Source organism: Ruditapes philippinarum, unplaced genomic scaffold (genome assembly GCF_026571515.1).
Source record: "Ruditapes philippinarum isolate M1 unplaced genomic scaffold, ASM2657151v2 ctg13762_1_1_1_1, whole genome shotgun sequence".
NCBI lineage: Eukaryota > Metazoa > Mollusca > Bivalvia > Venerida > Veneridae > Ruditapes > Ruditapes philippinarum.
In genome coordinates, this window is record NW_026867215.1 from 1 (window position 1) to 23328 (window position 23328).

The 23328-nt window shown below is 33.2% G+C and overlaps 1 protein-coding gene across 1 annotated transcript; it reads right to left on the minus strand.

Annotated features, from left to right (window-relative positions):
- Positions 1-6: 6 nt before the first annotated feature.
- Positions 7-22789, minus strand: LOC132735319 (uncharacterized; the record flags this gene model as incomplete). Its single annotated transcript, XM_060722261.1, has 9 exons — positions 7-100; positions 1420-1504; positions 3202-3255; positions 3843-3927; positions 6729-6916; positions 14103-14201; positions 15053-15151; positions 20689-20893; positions 22592-22789. Coding segments are annotated over 9 exons (1107 nt in total), but the record flags the coding sequence as incomplete, so codon positions are not given.
- Positions 22790-23328: the final 539 nt, after the last annotated feature.

Here is a 23328-nt window from a genome sequence, read left to right on the forward strand (position 1 = left end):
GATGACCCAGTAGTCACTGAACTCTGCCGCAAGATTAGTGTTTCTTTTAAACGGCGAAATCGCACCCATAAGTTTTGTGTCTGGAGTGATAATGTTACAACTGGAAAAAAGAAACAATTAAAAATAATTAATTTACGGAAAGTGATTATTTCGCCTATTTTCTTTAATTAATAGAAAGTTGATGATTTAACAATTTAAGACAGGATACATCAATATATCAATATGTCAAATTGCAATAATCTTTAACTTTAGACTCGAATATCAACGAAAATATCCGACTGTTGCTAGCGTCAGAGGAAAATATTCTCGGTCGAATTCAGTTATGTTTCAGGAGAGTTTTCTCCCATTGGTTGTATACGCCATTTTCAATCGTTAAAGAGAAAGGTCTGGAAAACATTAATGAGATCATTTTCGATTTATTAAGATGATAAAAACTAGCATATAAGGATGACTTTTAAATATTTAGCATTTCGAGTGTGATATCAACGGACAAGTATATTTTTAAATTAATTAAGTGTCAGCATTTTTCTAAATAGTTACTTTATTGATATTCCTTCTTTGTAATATTCACGGACCTTGGTACGAGATTTAGGTTGCGTACGTGTGTTTATGTTTCATAACCTTTGATTGGATGTAACCCCTGACGGCCAAGGGCCGGTGATTGTTCTAGAAGCAGTCATTGGTGCTGTGTGCAACTTTGAATAGGTGCAACTAACCCGTTCATTAGCAAGGCATGTTAGTGCATCCGGATCCAATATACAGACATTTAGATAGGTAACTCCTTCACTTTATCTTGAAAGGTTCTACACTCTCTACCTTTCCTTTTAAACGTTTAATTCATGATTTTTTTCTCAGGTCCTTTTTAGTAGAAAAAAGAGTTTAATTTCAATTATATAATTATTATAATACGTATTTAAATTAATGGCTTAAAAACGAATTTATACAACAAAAAATCCCCTTTTTTCCGCTAAATATTTAATTCTATTATTTTCTTTTATTTTGTATAATAACCGTATATATACATTTTATAAAACGTGCCGATTCTGCAGTAATATAAACGACACAATTGTTCAATTAAAACAGACGTTACAAACGTGCAATATTTAAAACATAACAAAATATTTTAAGAAATGTTGTAAGTAGTGAAAATGATAACATTTCGAAGAAAAAAACAAACAAAAATATGGACTTTTTCTTAAAATGGCATTGCAAATATCGCTAGGTTATATGGAATTGTAATAAAATAAGTTCAAACATAAAATTCTACAAAATGTTTATTATGGTATTAGCAGATCTATATTTTAGCTAAAAACTGAGGCAACGAAAGACATATTTGACTCTCTCATTCAGAGTATTCAAAGGTTAGGTACCATTTTGTAATTTGGTATTACCATTCATAAATATTTTCAAGTCTCTTACCCAGAAGAATGAACTGTAGTGGAGCCAGTGAAAGCAGCATTGTCGGCTATTAAAAGAGTTTTCACATAGATACCTTGGGATCCAGCTGAAATTTACATTAACGCAATCTTCGTTATATCTATAACTGCTCTGTGTGTGTAATGTTCAAATTAAAGGCCCATCATGCCTTAGGAATACTTTTAACTGTATTTCTATAAGTTTTTGTTTATTTTTCATTTATGTGTTTTTTTATAGAATTCAAAAAGTTACTCATTGATCTACCTGTACGATATTTTCAATGTTGCTGTTTGGCAAAAAGTAAAATATTTCATAATGAATGCAGTATTTTGTAAGCCAAAATATTTTGTTTACATTTTGTTACTTTTATGACAAAATGTTTCACATTTATTGCTACTTACTTCAAATAAAAATGCATTTAATATTCTCTAAAACCGGTATGTAAACATTATAATATTCATGTTTGCCATTTTCAAAGCAGTAAAATAATATTTTCCTCTGAGGCATAATTAAACATGAATCTAAGTGAACCTGCAACAAAACGATTCCATACAAAGGTGGTTTGTTATTGACATTAATTAAAAGTAAACAAAATGTAATTCCATTTAACAAACGAAAAGTTATTTCATTTTTTCTAATACCCAAACGAAGACACTTTTACCAATTGACAAACTAGAAACTTATGTTGTTCCGTTCAACAAAGCAACAATTTATGTTGTTCCATTAAACAAACGGAAAACTTAAGTTGTTCCATTAAACAAACGGAAAATTTATGTTTTTCCATTAAACAAGCGAAAAATGAATGTTGTTCCATTAAACAAACGAACAAATTTATGTTGTTCCATTAAACAAACGGACAAAATGATGTTCCATTAAACAAATACACAAACTTATATTGTTCCATTAAGCAAACAGACAAACTTATGTTGTTCCATTAAACAAACGGAAAGCTAATGTAGTTCAAATCAACAATCAAGCAACGGAAAACGTGTGTTATATCATTTATCAAACGGACAACTTATATCGTCTCATTTAAAGGCACATTATGCCTCAGAAACAGTTAAATAATTTACTTCTTTAGAAAGGGAAACGATGAGTTTTATACCATTTATATTATGTATAAGGAGTATTTTAGATGCTTGTTACCTAAGGAAATAGGCTCTTTGAAATTACTTATCATTAAAGTAGCAAAATGTAAACACAGTAGTATTTTGACTGCCATACAAAATACTCGATCACTATAACAATTACTGTACTAATTGCCAAAAAGCAACAGAAGGAATAGTTTGTTTAGGTAATTGGCCAATGAGAATCTTTTATAGAACTATTAAACAACACCAAAAATAAAAGGACTTTGAGAAGTAAAAATAAAAGCATTTCTGAAGTATAACGAGCCTTTAATAAACGGAAAACTTATGATATTCCATTTACCAACAGTAATTTCTTAAGAAAAATGATATACTGTTCTGGCAAATTCTTGTTGCAAAATAATAGTAGCATTTCATGTAGATTTGGTTTCTAGTGTAACTGGTAGCATTTCATGTAAATTTGGTTAAATAACGTTAAGTTATTATAATTACTAGAATCTGATATCATTTCGACATTATGTAAAAATTAAAGAATGGCCGATCGTCAACATATGACCCAAAATGTGTTGAAATCAGACAACAAAAGCACACACACATACATACAAACAAACAAATAATGACTAATGCATAGGAAATCAGTAAATGCCATAACTACACTACTAGTTACATATTTCATAGGAATAAATTAATATTTTACCTGTGATAGGATTTAAAGCCACATCTTCATCAGTATCGCCATCGTTATCATCATCTGCAAGCAAATCAATTTCAAATAAAACTCGGAAATGAGCCAAGCTGAGCTTCTTCTCAGATAACAAAAGCTTGTTTTATTTGAGAAAAATGAAATAAAATTAAACAAAATTCATATACAAAATTTTAGCACCCGGCAATAGATTTTATCCGGAACTCGGCAAATTTGGGTGTTTTCCGAGCTAATTTATAGGTACAAACAAACATTTGCCGTTATGGCTTTATAGCGCACATTAGTCAATGTTCGAAGCTGTAACTGTAAGAGTGTGTTTTTACCTACAGATTAGAAAAACCCAATTTTCAATAGACTTTGTCCGGATTGAAGAATACTTTGGGTTTACCTCAGCTGCTCTTATATTAAAAAAAACAAAACTTTTTTACAGTGACAGCTCTGAAAAAAATAAGCGCCACAGGTTGACAAATCTATTGTGACAGGTAGTGTGGTGTGCCAGGAAGCTTTAACAGTTTGTTTGCACCGGAGGAATTAGCATGGAAAACCCCCACGTTGGCCGAGTAACGGATACAATATATTCCAGAGTTGACCTATTTTCTCAGCATTCAACTGAGAAATAATTGTCATATAATTACCGACATTATTCAGCATCTCTTCGTCGACTTTACCGTCACAGTCGTTATCTAGGTTATCTCCAGGAACCGAAGTTGATGCTACACACTGTAATATTTAAAAATTCGAAAATCATATACACTGTTATATTTAAAGGTTCCATAGACAGTCAAGGTATCATTATGTGACCACTACTTACATGGTGTAAAACCTACATTGTCAGTCAAGGTATCATAATATAACTACTACTTACATGGTGTAAAACCTACATTGTCAGTCAAGGTATCATAATATAACTACTACTTACATGGTGTAAAACCTACATTGTCAGACAAAGTATCATAATATGACCACTACTTACATGGTGTAAAACTATATTGTCAGTCAAGGTATCATAATATGACCACTACTTACATGGTGTAAAACTATATTGTCAGTCAAGGTATCATAATATGACCACTACTTACATGGTGTAAAACCTACATTGTCAGTCAAGGTATCATAATATGACCACTACTTACATGGTGTAAAACTATATTGTCAGTCAAGGTATCATAATATGACTACTACTTACATGGTGTAAAACTACATTGTCAGTCAAGGTATCATAATATGACCACTACTTACATGGTGTAAAACCTACATTGTCAGTCAAGGTGTTAAAATATGACCACTACTTACATGGTGTAAAACCTACATTGTCAGTCAAGGTATCATAATATAACTACTACTTACATGGTGTAAAACCTACATTGTCAGTCAAGGTATCATAATATAACTACTACTTACATGGTGTAAAACCTACTTTGTCAGTCAAGGTATCATAATATAACTACTACTTACATGGTGTAAAACTACATTGTCAGTCAAGGTATCATAATATAACTACTACTTACATGGTGTAAAACTACATTGTCAGTCAATGTATCATAATATGACCACTACTTACATGGTGTAAAACCTACATTGTCAGTCAATGTATCATAATATGACCACTACTTACATGGTGTAAAAACTACATTGTCAGTCAATGTATCATAATATGACCACTACTTACATGGTGTAAAACTACATTGTCAGTCAAGGTATCATAATATGACTACTACTTACATGGTGTAAAACTACATTGTCAGTCAATGTATCATAATATGACCACTACTTACATGGTGTAAAACTACATTGTCAGTCAAGGTATCATAATATAACTACTACTTACATGGTGTAAAACTACATTGTCAGTCAATGTATCATAATATGACCACTACTTACATGGTGTAAATCCTACATTGTCAGTCAAGGTATCATAATTTTACTACTACTTACATGGTGTAAAACTACATTGTCAGTCAAGGTATCATAATTTTACTACTACTTACATGGTGTAAAACTACATTGTCAGTCAAGGTATCATAATTTTACTACTACTTACATGGTGTAAAACTACATTGTCAGTCAAGGTATCATAATTTTACTACTACTTACATGGTGTAAAACTACATTGTCAGTCAAGGTATCATAATATGACCACTACTTACATGGTGTAAAACCTACATTGTCAGTCAAGGTATCATAATATGACAACTACTTACATGGTGTAAAACTACATTGTCAGTCAAGGTATTAAAATATGACCACTACTTACACGGTGTAAAACTACATTGTCAGTCAAGGTATCATAATTTTACTACTACTTACATGGTGTAAAACTACATTGTCAGTCAAGGTATCATAATATGACCACTACTTACATGGTGTAAAACCTACATTGTCAGTCAAGGTATCATAATATAACTACTACTTACATGGTGTAAAACCTACATTGTCAGTCAAGGTATCAAAATATGACCACTACTTACATGGTGTAAAACCTACATTGTCAGACAAAGTATCAAAATACAACTAATACTTTCATGGTGTAAACTGTACACATCTATAGTTATATTCAAGTATTTGAGGTCTTCAAGTATACCAAATTTTTTTGTCTTACGAATAGAGGTATAATTCTGTAACTGACCAAAATGAAATGATGTTTTTTGTTTGTTTTGTTCAGCTTTTTGTTTTCGTTTGTTGTTGTGTTTTTTGTTGTTTTTTTTTTACTTTTTTTAACACATCATTGGTCTCGCCTCAGAGGTTTAGCAACCCTACAGGCTTTCCTGGATAAATAACCATTAGTTAATTGTCAATTTCTCCGCAAGTGGTCGAATGCTAATACCACTTGATTTCCAAACCAGCGATGAGGGGAATAATCATTGGGAAATTTCGCTTCGTCCGAAGATCGAGCGAGAAACCTATGTATTGCAAAACTGATGTTCTCGGTTGACCTAAGTTGGTACATAAGAGGTAGTAGAGAGTTTCTTTATAAACATCAATGTTCTTTTCACTACTGACTTACATTTATATGATTTGTTGAGTTACATAATTAGATAAACATTGAAGAATTTAAATGGAGAACAAACAAAAATGAAAATATTTGATCAAATTAAATATAATTAAATTGTTTTAGAAGGTGTTAGTTTATGTAAACGTTGTTGAATACAGTTATGGAAATTATCGGTAGACAGTACTTAGACTTCGCGTGTGAAACAGAGTGAGACTAAAAAACGTGTTGGAGCACCACAGTGAATACTGCATTCCGGGATATACCGGAAAGGCGCTTAAATGATTAAATTTTAAATTTTCGACGTTTCAGACGCCAAAATGCACTTTATTAAGGGCATCAGATTCATCTCTTTTAGCCATTTTTTTCGAAAATGAATAGAAGTTGTAAGAATCGGCGGAAAAAGCGATTTTTTTCTACTTTGTGATAATAATTCTAGCAAATGTTCAGTGGTATTTCTCCTAAACTATAGTAAGATAAATCCTTTTAAAAAACGGTAGGTCAAAGACTTTATGAACTTTAAACTACTTACCCGATTAGTGGTCGGATACCGGACTCCGAAAGGTAAAAAAGCACTGCCAGTGCCTACATTTACTATGACTAACATGAAAGGTTTTGACCCGTCTCCAGATTCAAAGTGGACGTGTAACTTGCCGCCTAACGCATTTTTGTCAATAGCAAACCCTTTTACTTCGTAATTCACCGGCCCAGGTCCTGCAGCTGTCAGAAAAAAAAATCTGAACTACTGAATGAAATGTCATTCAAAGAAAAAATAATATCAGCACGGTCTGGCATAAAAAACGTTCCATAATCCAGTATTAAACAAAGTAATTATTCTACTGTATTTTTTTAAGATATTCTTATTTTTATACCAGGTGCGGAAGCCATGGGCAATACCTTGTGGTCATTCGATCTCTCCGTTTTACTTAATCTACAATTTAATTGTGCAAACTGGCCTTAACAATAAATCGGACAAAAAAAATTAAATCTTTAGCAAATATATCCTATTACATGTATGGCAGACTCATTTTTCATTGGTTGCTTCGGACCAGGTAAAACAAGAAAGCTTGTTATATTTTTGTGCTAAAAAAAATTAAAATAAAAATATCAAAATTTCATTGATGTTGCAAACACAATCGCAACACAAATTAGAATGGAACCAGATAATATAATATCATATACAAATTCAGATATTATCGATGTATATGATCTTGAGCCAGATGGACAAATGGTAGTCATATTTGATGACTTTACCTATATAGGCAATGTGTTTTCCAAAAGAAATGAAAATCGAAATGCTCTATTCAAGGTTATCATTAAAACTGTTGCGTTACTTCTTTAAGTTAGTCTAGTTATAATACATGATGTAAAACACCAAAACAAACAAACAGTAGTTCACATCATATATAACTTTCCTCTCCAGTTAAGAATGAAGATTATATGATTTATAGAGAACAAAATATATCCCGTGATCATAGTAAAGACAGAACAAAAATAAAGAAATATGATTTTTGTATGTTCATGTATTTACAATCAAAGAAAATTAAAAAATATGAAACATATAATAGTCGTCAGCGTAACAACTAAGATTAATCAGCCAGATTTTGTAAATAAAGTTATATTTGACATTGATATAAAGATAAACTTTGCTCATACTTGAGTTAAATATTTTAATCACAGAAAGTAATTGAAATCCTGTTATTTTCTTGGAAATGTCTTAACAGGGCTTCATAACATCTGATCCCCTTTTGAAATTCCATTTTATTAAGTTCCGCCACTTGTTTTGTCGTTTAGGGCATACGCATTATTTTACTAGGGGACAATACGCCGCTTTTCATGGAATGGCACGAAAATGTCACATTGAAGTTTCCACGTTAACCGCCATATGAACACATTGCGGTTGTTTCTAATTTCAAAATTTCATCATTACCATATATTAATGTTGGATTCTGCTTAAGCCGGTGCTAGGGGGCATGAACGGTAACTTGCACTTTCCATTACCGTCCATGAATCTGACTCATTCAAACTGAGCCTGCAAATTTTTCAATATTGTCTTGTTGGGCTTTTGGGGGTATTTTTTGATATTATCATTAATATTGGTTATTTGATAGAATTTCAAGTTCCTGTGATATTTTTTTTAAGCAAACAAAACAGTAAAAGTAAAATGAACAAAGTATGTTAATTGATTTATGGGGAGGTCAATCTACTATTTTGTTGAATTGCTTCAAAAACCTCGTATGAACCACCATGTGTTTACCTTCCTATGAATAAAACCATATAACTCATGTTCAAACTGCAGACGAAAGTTTCTGTTGTTAAAATGTAATATTCGGCATATCAACATTGCATTAAAACTACCATAAAACCGATGTCCTTCTGGGTCGTTTTTAGCTAAGAGACTTGAACAGCTAATAAAAGGTAAAGGTCTTGTTTTTTATTATAGTGTCACCCCTACTGAAAGGGCCAGCCTTTTTGACTGATGTGACACCTTTTGTTTGCATACCATGTGCCTCGCAATTCCTACCACTATGCCAGGCGCCAGGCGGATGGAAATCGGTAACCATTCATTTTAACTACCTCGCGGCTCACGAAGCGGCCATTTCGGAACGAGTCCCATGAGAAACATTCATCCTTCAATAAACGCTCCCCGTGGGGCTCGAACCTTCGACCTGCCGATTCGAAGGCGGACGAATATGTTTAATAGTATACTACTCCTAGACCTGTTTACTCAGTACTGTCGCACAACGTCAAAATAAAAGCAACATACAAAGTTATGGAAGTCAGAACTAGGTCTATTTAAACATTCACGGTAAAAAATGTCATAATTGCAAACAGGGCCGTAAAAATATTTAAAAAAAAACAACAGAAAGAACTACCGTAGTAACGGAAAAGACAATTTTAAAATGATCATACAAGATATAACAGTTTTAAGGGCAAAAAATGCAAAATAGTGACTTTTGGCAATTTTGAGACATCCCCCGTTGCAATGGTAACAGGAAATTAAAGAATGAGCATGCTGTTACAGGGACTATTGTCTAGTCAAGATTTGTGCCAAGTTTCATCAGTACTGAATCATTTTTCATAGTTTCATAGCAGTTTGAACTTGTTACAGGAGGCCTTTTAATGAAAACGGTCATTTTTCACAATATGCTCATGCGGTAACGGGTTAACTAAAAAATGCAACAAAACAAAAAATTTTACCAAATTTGAAAAAGACCACGTGTTAACATGGAAGAACTAGATTTTGAGTATTTTTAAGGTTTTTCATCATTTTTTGTTAACCCTTTACGCCATATATACGCGTAACAACGCACTTTCGACTCCCCCCCCCCCCTTTTTTTAAGCCTCAAATAGTGCAAAAATGTCCTGTTTGGCCCCAAACACATCAAAAAAGGTACATCAGGGGGTTGCCAGAAGGGGGATGTGCCCCTTTGTGTTTCGAGGGTTTGAAGAAGGGCGGCCAAGTTTCATCAGTACTGAATCATTTTTCATAGTTTTATAGCAGTTTGAACTTGTGGCAGGAGGCCTTTTAATGAAAACGGTCATTTTTCACAATATGCTCATGCGGTAAAGGGTTAACATGATATATATGTTAACATAAACTTGTTGATTTAGACTATTTCTCAGTTCTACAAAGTAAATACAAATTATAAATATGATATCAGCATTGAAGTGTGAAATATATGTATGTTTTATATAAACAGGTGACCCCTAGCTTTCCTGGATGATGTGTCGACAACAATATATTTACTACTTTATATTTGAAAGAAGACCATAAGAAGACATTCTATATGATAACTCTCCTAATTTAGATGATTATAAATTTCATTAATTTATTTATTTATTTATTTATTTTATTATGTATTCATTGTAAGAAAATTTTATATTCAGTTTATCATCATTAGAAACTGTATTATTTACAAGAGTTATGTAGGCCCTATTTGTATATACTTTATCCTTTTTACAGGAAGAGTTTTCGATATTCTTTTCCACGTTATGATAAAAACCTAACGTATCATGAAAAGTTTTAAGATTGAAACTTTGGTTCTTGTGCCTGCAATTGAAGATATATCCTTTTTTTCAACAGAAAAAAGAAAGTTGAAGTATTATCCTTTTTCTTTGTGTCAGTTAACCCAAAAATAACTTCTTTTGAGAGTTCATTATCTGCCATATCCGAACATTTAGCTTTTATTGAAAGTTTTTGAAATCTGCTAAAAGTAACTCGCATACTTGTATTCATGGAACAGATGTAAAAGTATTTGGTTATTTTCTGTACAAAAAAGTGTACATATTATCATGTTTTTTTCTAATCTAAGTTGAAACAATAGAATCAATTTTATTCCATTCCTGTTGTTATAGTTCATATTTTCATTGATCTTGAGATTTTGGAACCTTTTTTATTTTTACGGTTTAAAGATTCGCACTCTGTTTGTCAGTTTCAAATTATTTAAAAGTGATTGCAGGCAATGTCGTTTATTGGCAAGGATATTTAACACATTAAGGTTATACAGACAAACTAAGTACTCAAAGGTTCATTCATGTCTTTCACAATGGCATAATTGAATGGACATGACCCTTCTGAATGATGTTGAATACTTCTTATTGGTTTCTTACCGGTAGGAGACTTTAGTATTACTTGCAATGCTTTAATTTGATAATTACTTTTTAGCATGGGTATCCTGTTCATGCCTCATCTTTTGCCATCTTCTCTATTTATCCCGTGACCTGCAATGTTTTTATATTGTCCTGTTGTATTAGATTTTGTTTTGTCGTCCTTCTTTGAATGCCGCATTTACTTGTTGATCTTATCTCAGATTAAATTATGTTTGGATAAAAAGGGGGTCGACAAACGACGGGACAGCCATCAAAAAACTGAACAAAGGGGAGTTAACGCAGAAAATTTGAAAACCACAAAAATGATAAACTTGTTGACTTAATCTTTAAATGAAAGATAATGTAAATGTGCAACGTAATAGTTGTTAACGCCCCTTGGCACCATCTTAAGCGGCATTCAAATTCCAACACAAAATGTGATGGAAATAATGGTCAAGAAGGAGCAGAAGAATACAGCACAGTTAAGTGAAGTATGTTGTAACTTCATACAGCTGTGACACCTGCTGTTGTAAAGAAAAAAATCTGACAAGGGGGAGATCACCCTGAGGCAATAAAAACATCAAAACATTTAATACATGTATTTGAAGAATACATATTATAATTGAACATATTACCGCCTTCCATCAAGTTCTCGAAGCCGACAATATTTCCAATAAAGAAACGAATGGTAAAACCTCTATCACATCAGCCGCACGAAATTTGGTTCGAACGATTTGAGGAGAAATCTGTGCCGTAGAAACGTCGCAGGCAATTTCGCAGACAGATATTTAGATCGTAAGACAGACGTTCGCTGTTTGTACAGCGGCCGCATGGCTAGCACGATATTTATATTGAAAGTAGGACAAAAACCAACAGTATTTCGTATGGTCGTCGCAAACCGACAGTGCAACAGACGTGCGATTGTTATGACAGTTGTATGGCAATCGTACAAATTTTTTTTAAAAATTGCATGTAAACCGCACGCCCACCAATAATTCGCAAGGTTGCCACACGGTTGTCGTACGTTGTATGTACGTTAATCGTACGAATTCGAAAGTAAGGATAGAATGCACCACCATCATCAGAGTGCCCCGTATTGTTTCAATCAAATCGGGACGGCAATTCAATCACAAAGGTTGCATTTGAGTATTCTTAGACGGAGACTACGTGAAGAAGTGCGCCACGCAATAGTTCTGGCGTTGCTTATCAGGGCACAATAAGGTTGGAGAAGACAGGCAATGCGCTGGTGGGCAAAACCCTGGCCCTGTGTTCACTAAGAAAAGATCAGGATCAGGGTTAAATGATCACGATTTTATTTCCATTGTTTTATGAAACTAAAACTGATCATATTTTGATAGAATTAAATTGTTTATATACAAAATGTAAACAATGGCAAAGAAACAAACCTACATGTATTTTTTGATAAAATCGACAAATAACAAAACAAAGTTATTAATCATCAGATCAAAATTAGGATCAGTTTTAGGATCAAGATCAATCTTCGGATCAACTGTAAAATGACCATATCTTGCAAAAATAATAAATTTATTTTAAAATTCATTCCATAATATTATGCCGTTTCAAGTCAAATTTTATCAATTTATTATAAGATATTTAATCTATGAGTATAAACAATGGAGAATATTTGAGTTTTTAAATTTGATGTTGTATCTCAAATCTTTGTGAACACGGGGCATGGATTGCGCGAAGTCGGTTGTTTGGCCAATGTCACACCCTCTTCCAGGAGCTTGATAGAGTGTCAGAGGGTGAATACACCGGGCATGTAAGGGTGAGCCGCAACCTTTTTCGGATTTTGAAAGGATGTAATTTTAAGAAGACGCGCAACGGTCGTAGGACTGTTGGACGGCTGTCATACCAGTTGTACGACTGTCTTAAGATTGTTAACTGTCATGTGACGGCATTCGATTCCGGCCTGCGGTGCCGCACGATGTTTGTTAGGCAACTCCGCGGTCTCCGCAAGACAAATGCAAAACATTATGACTTGAGAACTTCTTGAAATCGTGAGTCTGTCGTACTGTCAAGACTGTCTTGAGACGTCAAAATATGTCAAAAAATCGCAGAAATAATGTGCATGTTGAGAAATCAGTCTGCGACGTTGCGGCAACCTTGCGACCTTAAGAATTCGTACGACCGTCTTGCGCCTGACGCACGAAATACAGCGATTTTTGTCAAAATGTGTACGTACGGCTGCCGTAAGGCTGATGTGACAGAGGCTTAAGGAAGCGATACAATAGACTTGAAACTATGCATCTATGATCAACATTCCTGTTAAGTTTCATGACTCTAGATTAAAAACATTTTGATGTACCCACGACACAAATTGAAAATTGCAAATTTTCACTTAGTCAATGGCAATGACAAAACATATCAATTCACAAGCGATACCCCTAGTGCAAAACTTTGCACGCTGATCAACAATCCTGTAAAGTTTCATGACCCTATGTCAAATACTTTTTGAGCTACATGTGACACAAGTTGAAAATTACAAATTTTTTACTAAGTCAAGGACAATGCGTTGCAGCTCTACAAATACTGTATAAATCTAAACGAAAATACCCTGGTGCACAACTACACATGTTGATCAATATACCTGTAAAGTGTCATGACTCTACGTCAAATACTTTTTGAGCTATGTGCGATACAAGTTGAAAATTGCAAATTTTTATTCAGTTAAGGGCAATAACTCTGACAAAACAAAATAAATCCACAAGCAAAACCCCAACTTATCATGCAGATCAACATTTCTGTAAGTTTCATGACTTTAGGTCAAATACTTTTTGAGTTGTGTGAAACACAAGTTGAAAATTGTATTATTTACTATGTCAAGGGCAATAACTCTAGAAATACTAAATATATCCGAACGAAAATACCCAGGTGCACAACTTCACATGCTGAGCAACATTCCTGTAAGGTTTCATGACGCTATGTCAGATTGTCTTTGAGTTACGTGCGACACAAGCTGAACATTGCAAATTTTTACTAATTCATGGCAATAACTCTAAAAATACTAAATATATATCCACATGAAATACCCAGGGGCACAACTACACATGCTGGTCGATATTCCTGTAAAGTTTCATGACTCTAGATCAAATAATGTTTGAGCTACGTGCGACACAAGTTGAAAATTTGCAAATTTTTACTAAGTCAAGGACAATAGCTCTACAAATACTAATACAAACACTTGAGCTACGTGCGACACAAAATGTGTACGGAGGGACGGGCGGATGGATAAGGGTAACTCTAAATGCCCCCCCCCCTAAAGTGGGGGACAAAACAACAAAATGCTTACTTGAAAGCTTTGCAATATCAGCTGCAGGACTATTTATGCCATATGACTGCCATGGCTGACCATTCATGGTTATACTATCAGATTCATCCTTGCGAGCAACTGAAACAAAGAATTTTATTACAATGAGAAAAGCATGATTATGTTATTATCTTGTTTTCTTATAAATAACGAACACTATGTACAAGTATGTAACCAATAACACCATCATCACCTAAGTTTACTTAGATCGTATAAAAGAATATTAATCATATCAAACAAACGATTTATATACAAAGTTGGCAAAACATGTTAAACTATACAATGTACAAACATTTGTAAATGATATAGACAAATTTAAAACAGACTATTGTTCCGTGTATACTTGCTATTCACACCATTTACCTACTTTTAACAATCGAATGAACAATCAATGCATTGGTGTATGTCACCGAGTTGTTTTCAGCAGAGAGTGGCCTGTGCATTGGCAAAAAGGGTACGGTTTCAGTAGATTTCGCAAAGAGGGAACCGATGTGGATATATCCGTGAAATATGATCAATTTCAGTTTCAAAGAGCAACGAAAATGAAATTTTTATCATGATCCGGATTTTCTTCACGATGAATAATGGGCCAGGAAATAGTCATGTTGTGATGTTCGAAAAAGGGGAGTATCTCTTCTTTTTCTGATAGGGATAGAAAACACATCACGGTAACTCTTGTAGAAGCAAGTTATTATATCGCCACCTAAGTGCAATAACTGATTAACTGCTATCAAATTTAGAAGAAATTATTCCGTTATTGCACTAAGTCGACGTTATAGCATATCTACTCTGCGAAGATTGAGAGTGAAGCTTGTACGTGACTATATAGTTCTGACCATAATCTTGCTTGATCTTGGGACTTTTTTCGATTTTATTTATTTTTGTTGTGGTGTGTGGAGACCATACTAATGCCTAAATAGATTAATATTTACCTATGTAAGCCAAATATGATACGTCATCTTCTAATGGTAAAAAATACGATGTTGCCCATTGTTCAACAGATGGATATTGTAGAAGTGCTGGTGTAGCGGCTGTCATGAAAATAACAAAATAATCTTACTATTAATAAAAGTCATTATAGGGACTTCACATAATGTTTTTGACATGTCGGGACTAGAATATTTCTTCCAGGTTAGTGTACCATTTGATGAAGGTCTTAACTAATAACTTGTGTGCAAACTTTCAAGTAATCCATCATCCCGTTTTCCAGAATATTATCATTTTTACTGTGGAAAAATGACCCAAAAGTGAAGCACATTGCAACGCTTGTTATTTACATCGGGCTAAGAATTGCTATAAAACTGTACTGCTGCTACTACTGCCATCCACTTTCTTCTTTTACTGCCCACCACCACCACCATCACTACTCCTTTTCTACTACTATCACTACTACCTACACTCTGCTGCTGCTGCTGCTGCTGCTGCTACTGCTACTAATACTTCTACTACAAACTACTACTGCCACCACTACCACCACTTATTACTTCTACTACCACTACCACTACTACTACCATCACTACTACTACTACTACCCACTTTCTAAAACTATTTCTCATTTTCTACTATCTAGTACTACTTCTATCCACTTTTTACATCTAGTACTTGCTTCTTTCATCTACAATGATTGCTACCAACTTCCTACTAATACTACTACCCACTCCCTACTTCTACAACTACCTTTTTTCTACTTCTACTACTCACTTTCAAATACTACCACTGCAACAACAACAACAACTTCATCCATCCTTTCATGTATAAATGGGAAAACAATAAGAAAGAAGAATATATTAATATTACGTCAAGTCGTAATGTTGAAGAAAATCTTAAAACTATTTCCCAAGACATTATTATTGCAGAAAACAGTTCGGATAGAAATGAAAGTTTGAAAAAAACTTTGTAATGTTATAGACGATATTTGCTCCCTTTGTTTAAAAAGACTGTATTTAAGCTCAGTCAGGTTTAAGACAACAAATGGGAACCATAGAAACATTTTTGTTTTGCATGGCCTTATTTTGTATCTGTTGAGTAAAAATAAAAAAAACTTTATGCTATGTTTGTTGATTTACCAAGGCTTTTGACTATTTAGTTAGAGATATTATATGGTTTAAAATAATTAAATATGGTGTTAGAGGTAAAATGTTAGACGTCATTAAATCAATGTACGAAAGTGTAAGGTCCCGAATAAAATATCAAAATGTTTTGAGTGAAGAATTTCCATGTGTGTTGGCGCTCCACAGGGAGAGTCTTTATCACCTTTTTTGTTCGCCATGTATCTAAATCACATAGAAGAATATTTTATTATCATGAATAAATTTGAAGGAATTAATTATGGTTTCTTATTTTTTTTTACTTTTATATGCAGATGATATCGTTATATTATATCTGAAACAGAAGAAGGCTTACATAAAGGTTTATTGTTATTGGAGAATTATTGTGATAAGTGGAGATTAACTGTTAATAACAAAAATGATTATTTTCAGAAAAGGCAGACTAAGACATTACATTTCATTCGTATATAATGGAGAAAATTTAGAAATTGCCAAAAAATGTTCTTATTTAGGAGCAGTCTTCAACTGGTGAATCTTTTAATACTTCTTTTGAAACACTATCTGGTCAAACTTTGAATTAAGGCATTATATAAATTTCAACTAGATTTGATTTAATTTTCATGTATAACTGTGAAACATAAACTAGAACTTTTTGATAAATAGATCTCACCAATTTTGAACTATGCTTCAGATGTAAGCGGTATATATGATTGTTGTAAATAAGAAAAAGTGCATTTGAGTTTTTGTAAAAAACTGTTAGGCGTCATTGTACAAACTCAGAAAAAAATTATTTATGTAGAACTAGGAAGAATAAGTTTGAAATGAAGAAGAATTGTAAGTGTAATAAAATACTGACTTAAATTATACAACTTGAAGATATAAACTATGTAAAAACAATATATGGTTTATTGTACAGAGAGTTACAGGTAAGATCTAACAAAAAACATGGGTTAGAAGTGTTGGAGATTTATTACAGTCACTTGCTTTAAATGGTGTATGGTTATCTCAAGGCGTAGATGTATTCATAAGTTTAGTAAAACAACGAGTAAATGATGTTTTTTTATCCAAAATTGGTTTTCAGAAATAAATAACTCAACTAGAGCTCGTACATATGTAATATTTGCAGATCTTAAATTTCAAAAGTATTTACACTGTATTAATATTGAAAATTTTATAATTGCTCTGTCCCTGCTTTGAGTTTCTTTACATAGACTCGAGATTGAAACTGAAAGGTGGAATAAACCTAGTGCAATACCATTTGATAATAGGAAATGAAAAAAAAATGTTTTATTTTGGAAGATGAATTTCACTTTATTTTAGAATGTTCTCTTTAAAATGAATTACGAAAAAATATATATAAAACACTATTGGAAAAGACCAAATATACCTTAATTTGTTACATTGATGAATTCAGAAAATGAAATAGAAATTAGAAACTTATCAATGTATATATTTAAAGTTTTCGATGTTCGAAACACTATTCTTTACAGTTAATCGAAAGTTTGTCCCAAACGATGTATCATTGTTTCTTACAAACACTTATTTTCGTTTTATTTTGTGATTCACTTCCATGGTATCTGTCCTTAGTATCTATTTCCAGTTATATGAATTGAGACATGTTGGTACTTGTGTCACTAAGTGATTGTATATTCTAAGTGATTGATACAAAACGCGACTTTCTTCGCTTGGTAATAAACGCAACTTTCTTAAAAATTTCTCTTGTTTGATACTAAACGCGAGTTTTCTTGCTAAATAAACTCGATTTTTCTTGCTTAATAATAAACTCAATTATCTTTCCATGATAATAAACGGGACTTTCCTTGCATGATAATGAACGTTTAATAAAAAATGCGACAATTGCTTGCTTGATAACAATCACGACTTTGCTTGATTATAAACGCCACTTTTATTGCCTGATAATAAGAGATATTTTCATTGCTTGATAATAAACGCCACTTTCTGTGCTTGATAATAAACGCGATTTTCCTTGCTTAATAATAAACCCGACTTTCCTAGCTTGATACGGAAACGTTAAAGGGTCCCAAGTAAGCGAAATCATGATATGTTAGACGACTTTAGTGATCAAAACGTTTAAACAAAAACAATACAATTAATTTATTTTATTCACAGAGATTAAAAAGAAACGTTTATTTCGCCGAACTTTTACTTGATATGCTTGAAGTTTTGTTTCATCTTTTGTAAAACATTCGCTTTTGACAGAAATTCTTGAAAATATAATGTTAATAGAACGTTCGTGATGTAATCATAGGGAACTAATGACGCTAGTCACGCTACTGCTGAAGAACCGGTTATATAAAATTGTAACTTCATCATCGTCAACCTTGAACCTTTTTGTTGCTATGGAAGGCGAGCAAGAGACGCATATCCTGGCTGCTTACGTAATTAATCGATAAATCTTAATTTGAGCATCATATTTTTTACTATAAAAGTATGTTACAGGATCTTAAATATCACTCACAACAAACTTATTATTTATGTCCTTTATCTAATTAATAAAGTATGGCAATGACACGCAAAGACAGGGTTCCCACGGTCAGGGAAAAGTCAGGGAAAATGATTTTTTTTCAAGGTCAGGGAAAAGTCAGAGAATTTTGTAAGAGAAGAATGTTGTTCAAACTGTAGGAAGCAAAAAAGTCAAGGCAAAGGCAATTTCTTATATTATTTATTTATTTATCATTACAAGTATCTTTTTTTATTCTTGTAAATATCTTTTAAAAAATATGTTATGTCTGAAAATTTTCGAAATCTTTTGTCATTTAAAGTTACTTTATCTTTAGTATGAAGTTAAAAAATCTTTTCAAAAAATTGGTTAGTCTTTTCAAAAAAAATGGTTAGTCCAAATTTAGCTAAACTTGCAGGATTGTTCCTTAATGGTAAAGGGCTTTCAAATTTGTTATAAGAATTAATTTTGCTTGAGCAAGAATTTGGTCGTCATGGCAACCATAAGAAATTATATGAAAAAAAAGTTTAAATAAAATCATCTAAAGACCAAGAAGGATAGAGCTTAGATATTTTGCAAAAGGCATCGTCTATTGGACCTCTAACAAGTTTGTTCAAGCCCTGGGATCAAAATTGGCCCTTAATTTCTAAGGGTCATTGATTTTCATTTTGCACATATAGTTAAAACTTAAAATATCTTACTGTCCGAAGGTACATGGCTTAGAGCTTTGATTATTTGGTATATAATACTATCTATAGGTCCTCTACCAAAGTTGCTCAAATTTTGCCCATAGTGTCAAAATTGGCCGGGCCCAGGGGTCATAGCTTTTCCTTATATGTATGTACATTATATGTACATTTAGTAAAAATTAAAAATAATTCTTCTCTTAATTGACAAAGGCTATAGGTTAGATATCTAGAATAAAAATTTGTGCAATAGACCTATACCAAGATTGTTAAAATTATAGCCCAGGGGTCAAAATTGGATCCCCCGGGGGTCATTGATTTTCATTATATGTACATATAGTAAAAAAAAAAAAAAATATCTCTGTCCATCTCTTGAGGAAACATTTCATATTGGAATGTCTTTTTTAAACATGTGTACAAGTTATGCAATTAAAACAAAAGGCATGAGAAGTGTTTGCTTTTCAGAGATATTTATTAAATGATTAGAAGTCATGATCTCAAGCAAGAGAAATCTGAGATTTACACACTTGCATTGTGGCAAAGTACAATTGTATAGAACAAAAACTCTACTTCTGTTGTATGAATGCAGTGATAATAGCATTTTTTCATAAATGCATTTTTTATATTTTGGCCCCTCCCCATACAAAGCAGTGTAATCAAAGGAGGATTGGCTAAAATAGGCATGCATTTTACTTGAATAAATGTTGGAAATCAATTAAAAACTTTTGTTTTAACAAGAAACAATATAACAAGTAATAAAGTTGCTACATGAAAAGCAAAATGTAGGCAAAGCTAATAATTTTAGTATATAGCTGAAATTGTACAAAACTAGCTTTGGTAGTTAGTATCTTACACTGCTTTAACTGCTCAAAATTGAAATATATTTGAGCATGACATATTTTATCATATACTTTTCACATTTGAAGAAATGTACTCATGCTAATTTAAAGTAAAATACACAAGTATCTAATGACAATTGTTGCTTATATTCATAGACATGTATTCTGTATCTGAAATGATTTAAAATTAAAGAAAGGGAGGAAAGAGGTTTGCTTATATAAGGCAGAGGGTGCCAGCATATAAAAATATGTTTAATGCTCTAAAAATTGTGAAAACTTGACGTTGTTATTGGTCAGGGAAAAATGGTCTTGGTCAGGGAAAAGTCATGGAAAAGTCAGGGAATTTTGATTTCTCTTTTTTGTGGGAACCCTGAAAGAAACCAACCGCTATTGTTTTGTTATGCATAAGTGCACAAATCATGATACGGTGTTTTGTTGTTGTTGTTTTAAGTGTAATTGATTTACCAGACTGCATTTAACAAAAGAGCCGGTGGGTAAATGAAGGAGAAAAAGCAAATTTAAAAGAGAACTTGCCTGGAACATGCAAGTACACAGAAACCGGTTTGTCGAATGACATTTCAGTACCAACAGAACCTTTATAAAACGTAGCTTGATTTACTGTAGTAGTTGTGGTGAGGTCGGTATAAGTGATCGATGGATCAGTGGGGTCATCACTCAAGATTATATATCCAAATGCAAATGGAACATATTCGTCACTATAATACTTGTTTGGAATGACCTGAAATATGTAAAAGATAGTTAGAGTCAAAACATGAGTTGTACATCGACATAATCGCGATTCAATAACGCAAGTACATGTATGTGTCGATAGTGTGTGTGTGCGTGCGTGCGTGCGTGCGCGTGTGCGTGTGTGTGTGTGTGTGTGTGTATGTTTGTTTGTTTTTTCTGCTATAATAATAATACTGCTTTTGGCAAGTTACGGCCTTCGAGGTCGATTATTTTGTATCAAGACTCCAAACCGGTGTTAGATAGCCAATGACACCGCTCAGTCCGATATGATTTCGAAATTTTCACAAGGGCAAGACTAAATTATTAAAAGCATATTCACAAAAAATATCTATGTCGAAAAAAAAATAGTAACATCAATTTTTGACTGTTTTCAATAAAGCGCGGGGAAAGGACACACATAAAACGATGACATCAGACGTTCAACGGCCACGCGAACGCTGCTCATGAAAACAAAAGTAATTCAAATATGTATTCAAAATCTTTTTTACAATTTTAGGGGAAAATGCTATTTGATTCGGGAAATATGTTATTTACTTAGAAAACGCAAGCATTTCTTTTTCTACATTGACGGAATCATGAATATAAAAAGTGACCAAAATAGTTCGGCGAAGCTTTTTCACCCCACACACTGTAGCTGATAAACTGTGGATAATATGTATGTTTTCGAGTCTGCAACATTTTCAATTTTGTCGTCCTGTGCGTTCTTTGGGGATTCCTTATTTCTCTATATTTTATCGCCACATCAACATGTGTTTGTGCCGTGCAGCTGTAAAAAGTCACCCTGTACATTCAGTCAGGGATGTTTTATTTCCGATCCTTAAAGATCGTTTAGGACAACATTAGTGCTGTGCTTGTGGTATTTTAGTTGTTTCTATTCGGCTATGGATGTTATAAAATTCCAAATTATACCAGTTCATGCTAAATGTTGAATACTGCTTAAGCCGGTGCTAGAGGGCGTGGACGGTAACTCTCACTTTCAATTACCGTCCATAAACAGGCACAATCAAAATCAGCCTGCAACAATTTCAATTTTGTTGTTTTGTGCGTTATTTCGGGATTCTTTATTACCTTCTGTTTCACACTATTAAATCATACATAGAGGATATTGAGTGAATGTTATTTTAATACTAAATTTATTGAACGAGCTGAATAAATTTATGTTATGCAAGCCTCTGGCGAGCACAACATTATTTAATTTACCATGTTCAATAAAGTCAGTGACAACCTTTCTCGAATTTAGTATCATATTTATCACATATCAGAAAAATTAAGACCGTTTGAAGTGAAAAAGAACCATTTTTCATTGACGTGCCTGTAGTATACTATAACGCTAACATTTAGCACGTCTTAAAGCTATCTTTGGTTTATACAGAATATATTTTAATTCGATTGTGTAGGAAGCTATAAACTTATAGACATTCTTTCGAATCCGTTCTGGAACCTACCAGTACTGAGCAATGAGTGTAAATTTTCTTGCTCAAGGAAACAACGACTAGCCCCTGACGGGTTTGAACCCATGCAGCCAGCGATCATAAAATTACTAGTCCGACGCGTTCACCACTTGGCCGCCACTCAAAGATAGCTTTGTATAACGCAAATGACAAAATAATTATATATGCACGGCCGCGCACTACCATTCTAACGGAAAAGCGGCACGGGTATGTGATAAAATTAAAAGCAATATCACCTGCGCCGATGAGTCTCCTACTACAGACGCTCTTGAAGCGTGACCTTGGTTGTCCCAGCCAGATACAACAGCTATATTTTCTGTGCTAGTGATTTGTAGCTCATCACACTCAGCGTCACACAAAATATGGAGCAATTCATTTTCGTTCAGAGTAACTTTTGTTGGGGCAGCACCATTTCCAACATTTTTATTGTCAACCTAGATTCAAATATCGAAAAAAGAAAAACAATATTTGTAAGATAACATGAAATCAAATGAAACAAAAGAACGAAGGAACAAAAGAAAGATTCTGGTACCGAAGTTAAACAAGCACTCACTTTACAAACATCCTCAATAAATCTTCCACCTATAGTCTTTAGGTACAAAAGTATGATGAATTATCAGGTTTTTGAGCCATGGCACTTTATACAATTTACTTCCAATGTCAAAAAGGAAGAATCACTTGTAAAACGCCTTTATATTACGAATTGTTAATACAGCAAAAATACCTTACTTGAAGGGACACAAAAAACTAAAGTATCTTTATACACCGCGGTGAATATAGATGATATTATGTTCACGCCACGCTTGTCCTATGAAATGGGACGTTTCAAGCGTGCATTACTTTGATTGTACCAGTACTGTGATTGGAACAAATCTCGGGAGCAAAAGCGCGGGAGGCATTTATGAAAAAGGGCTGCGTGAAAAAGGAGATGATTGTTACAAGTTATCTGATTGTGACTTTTACTTTATTTGCA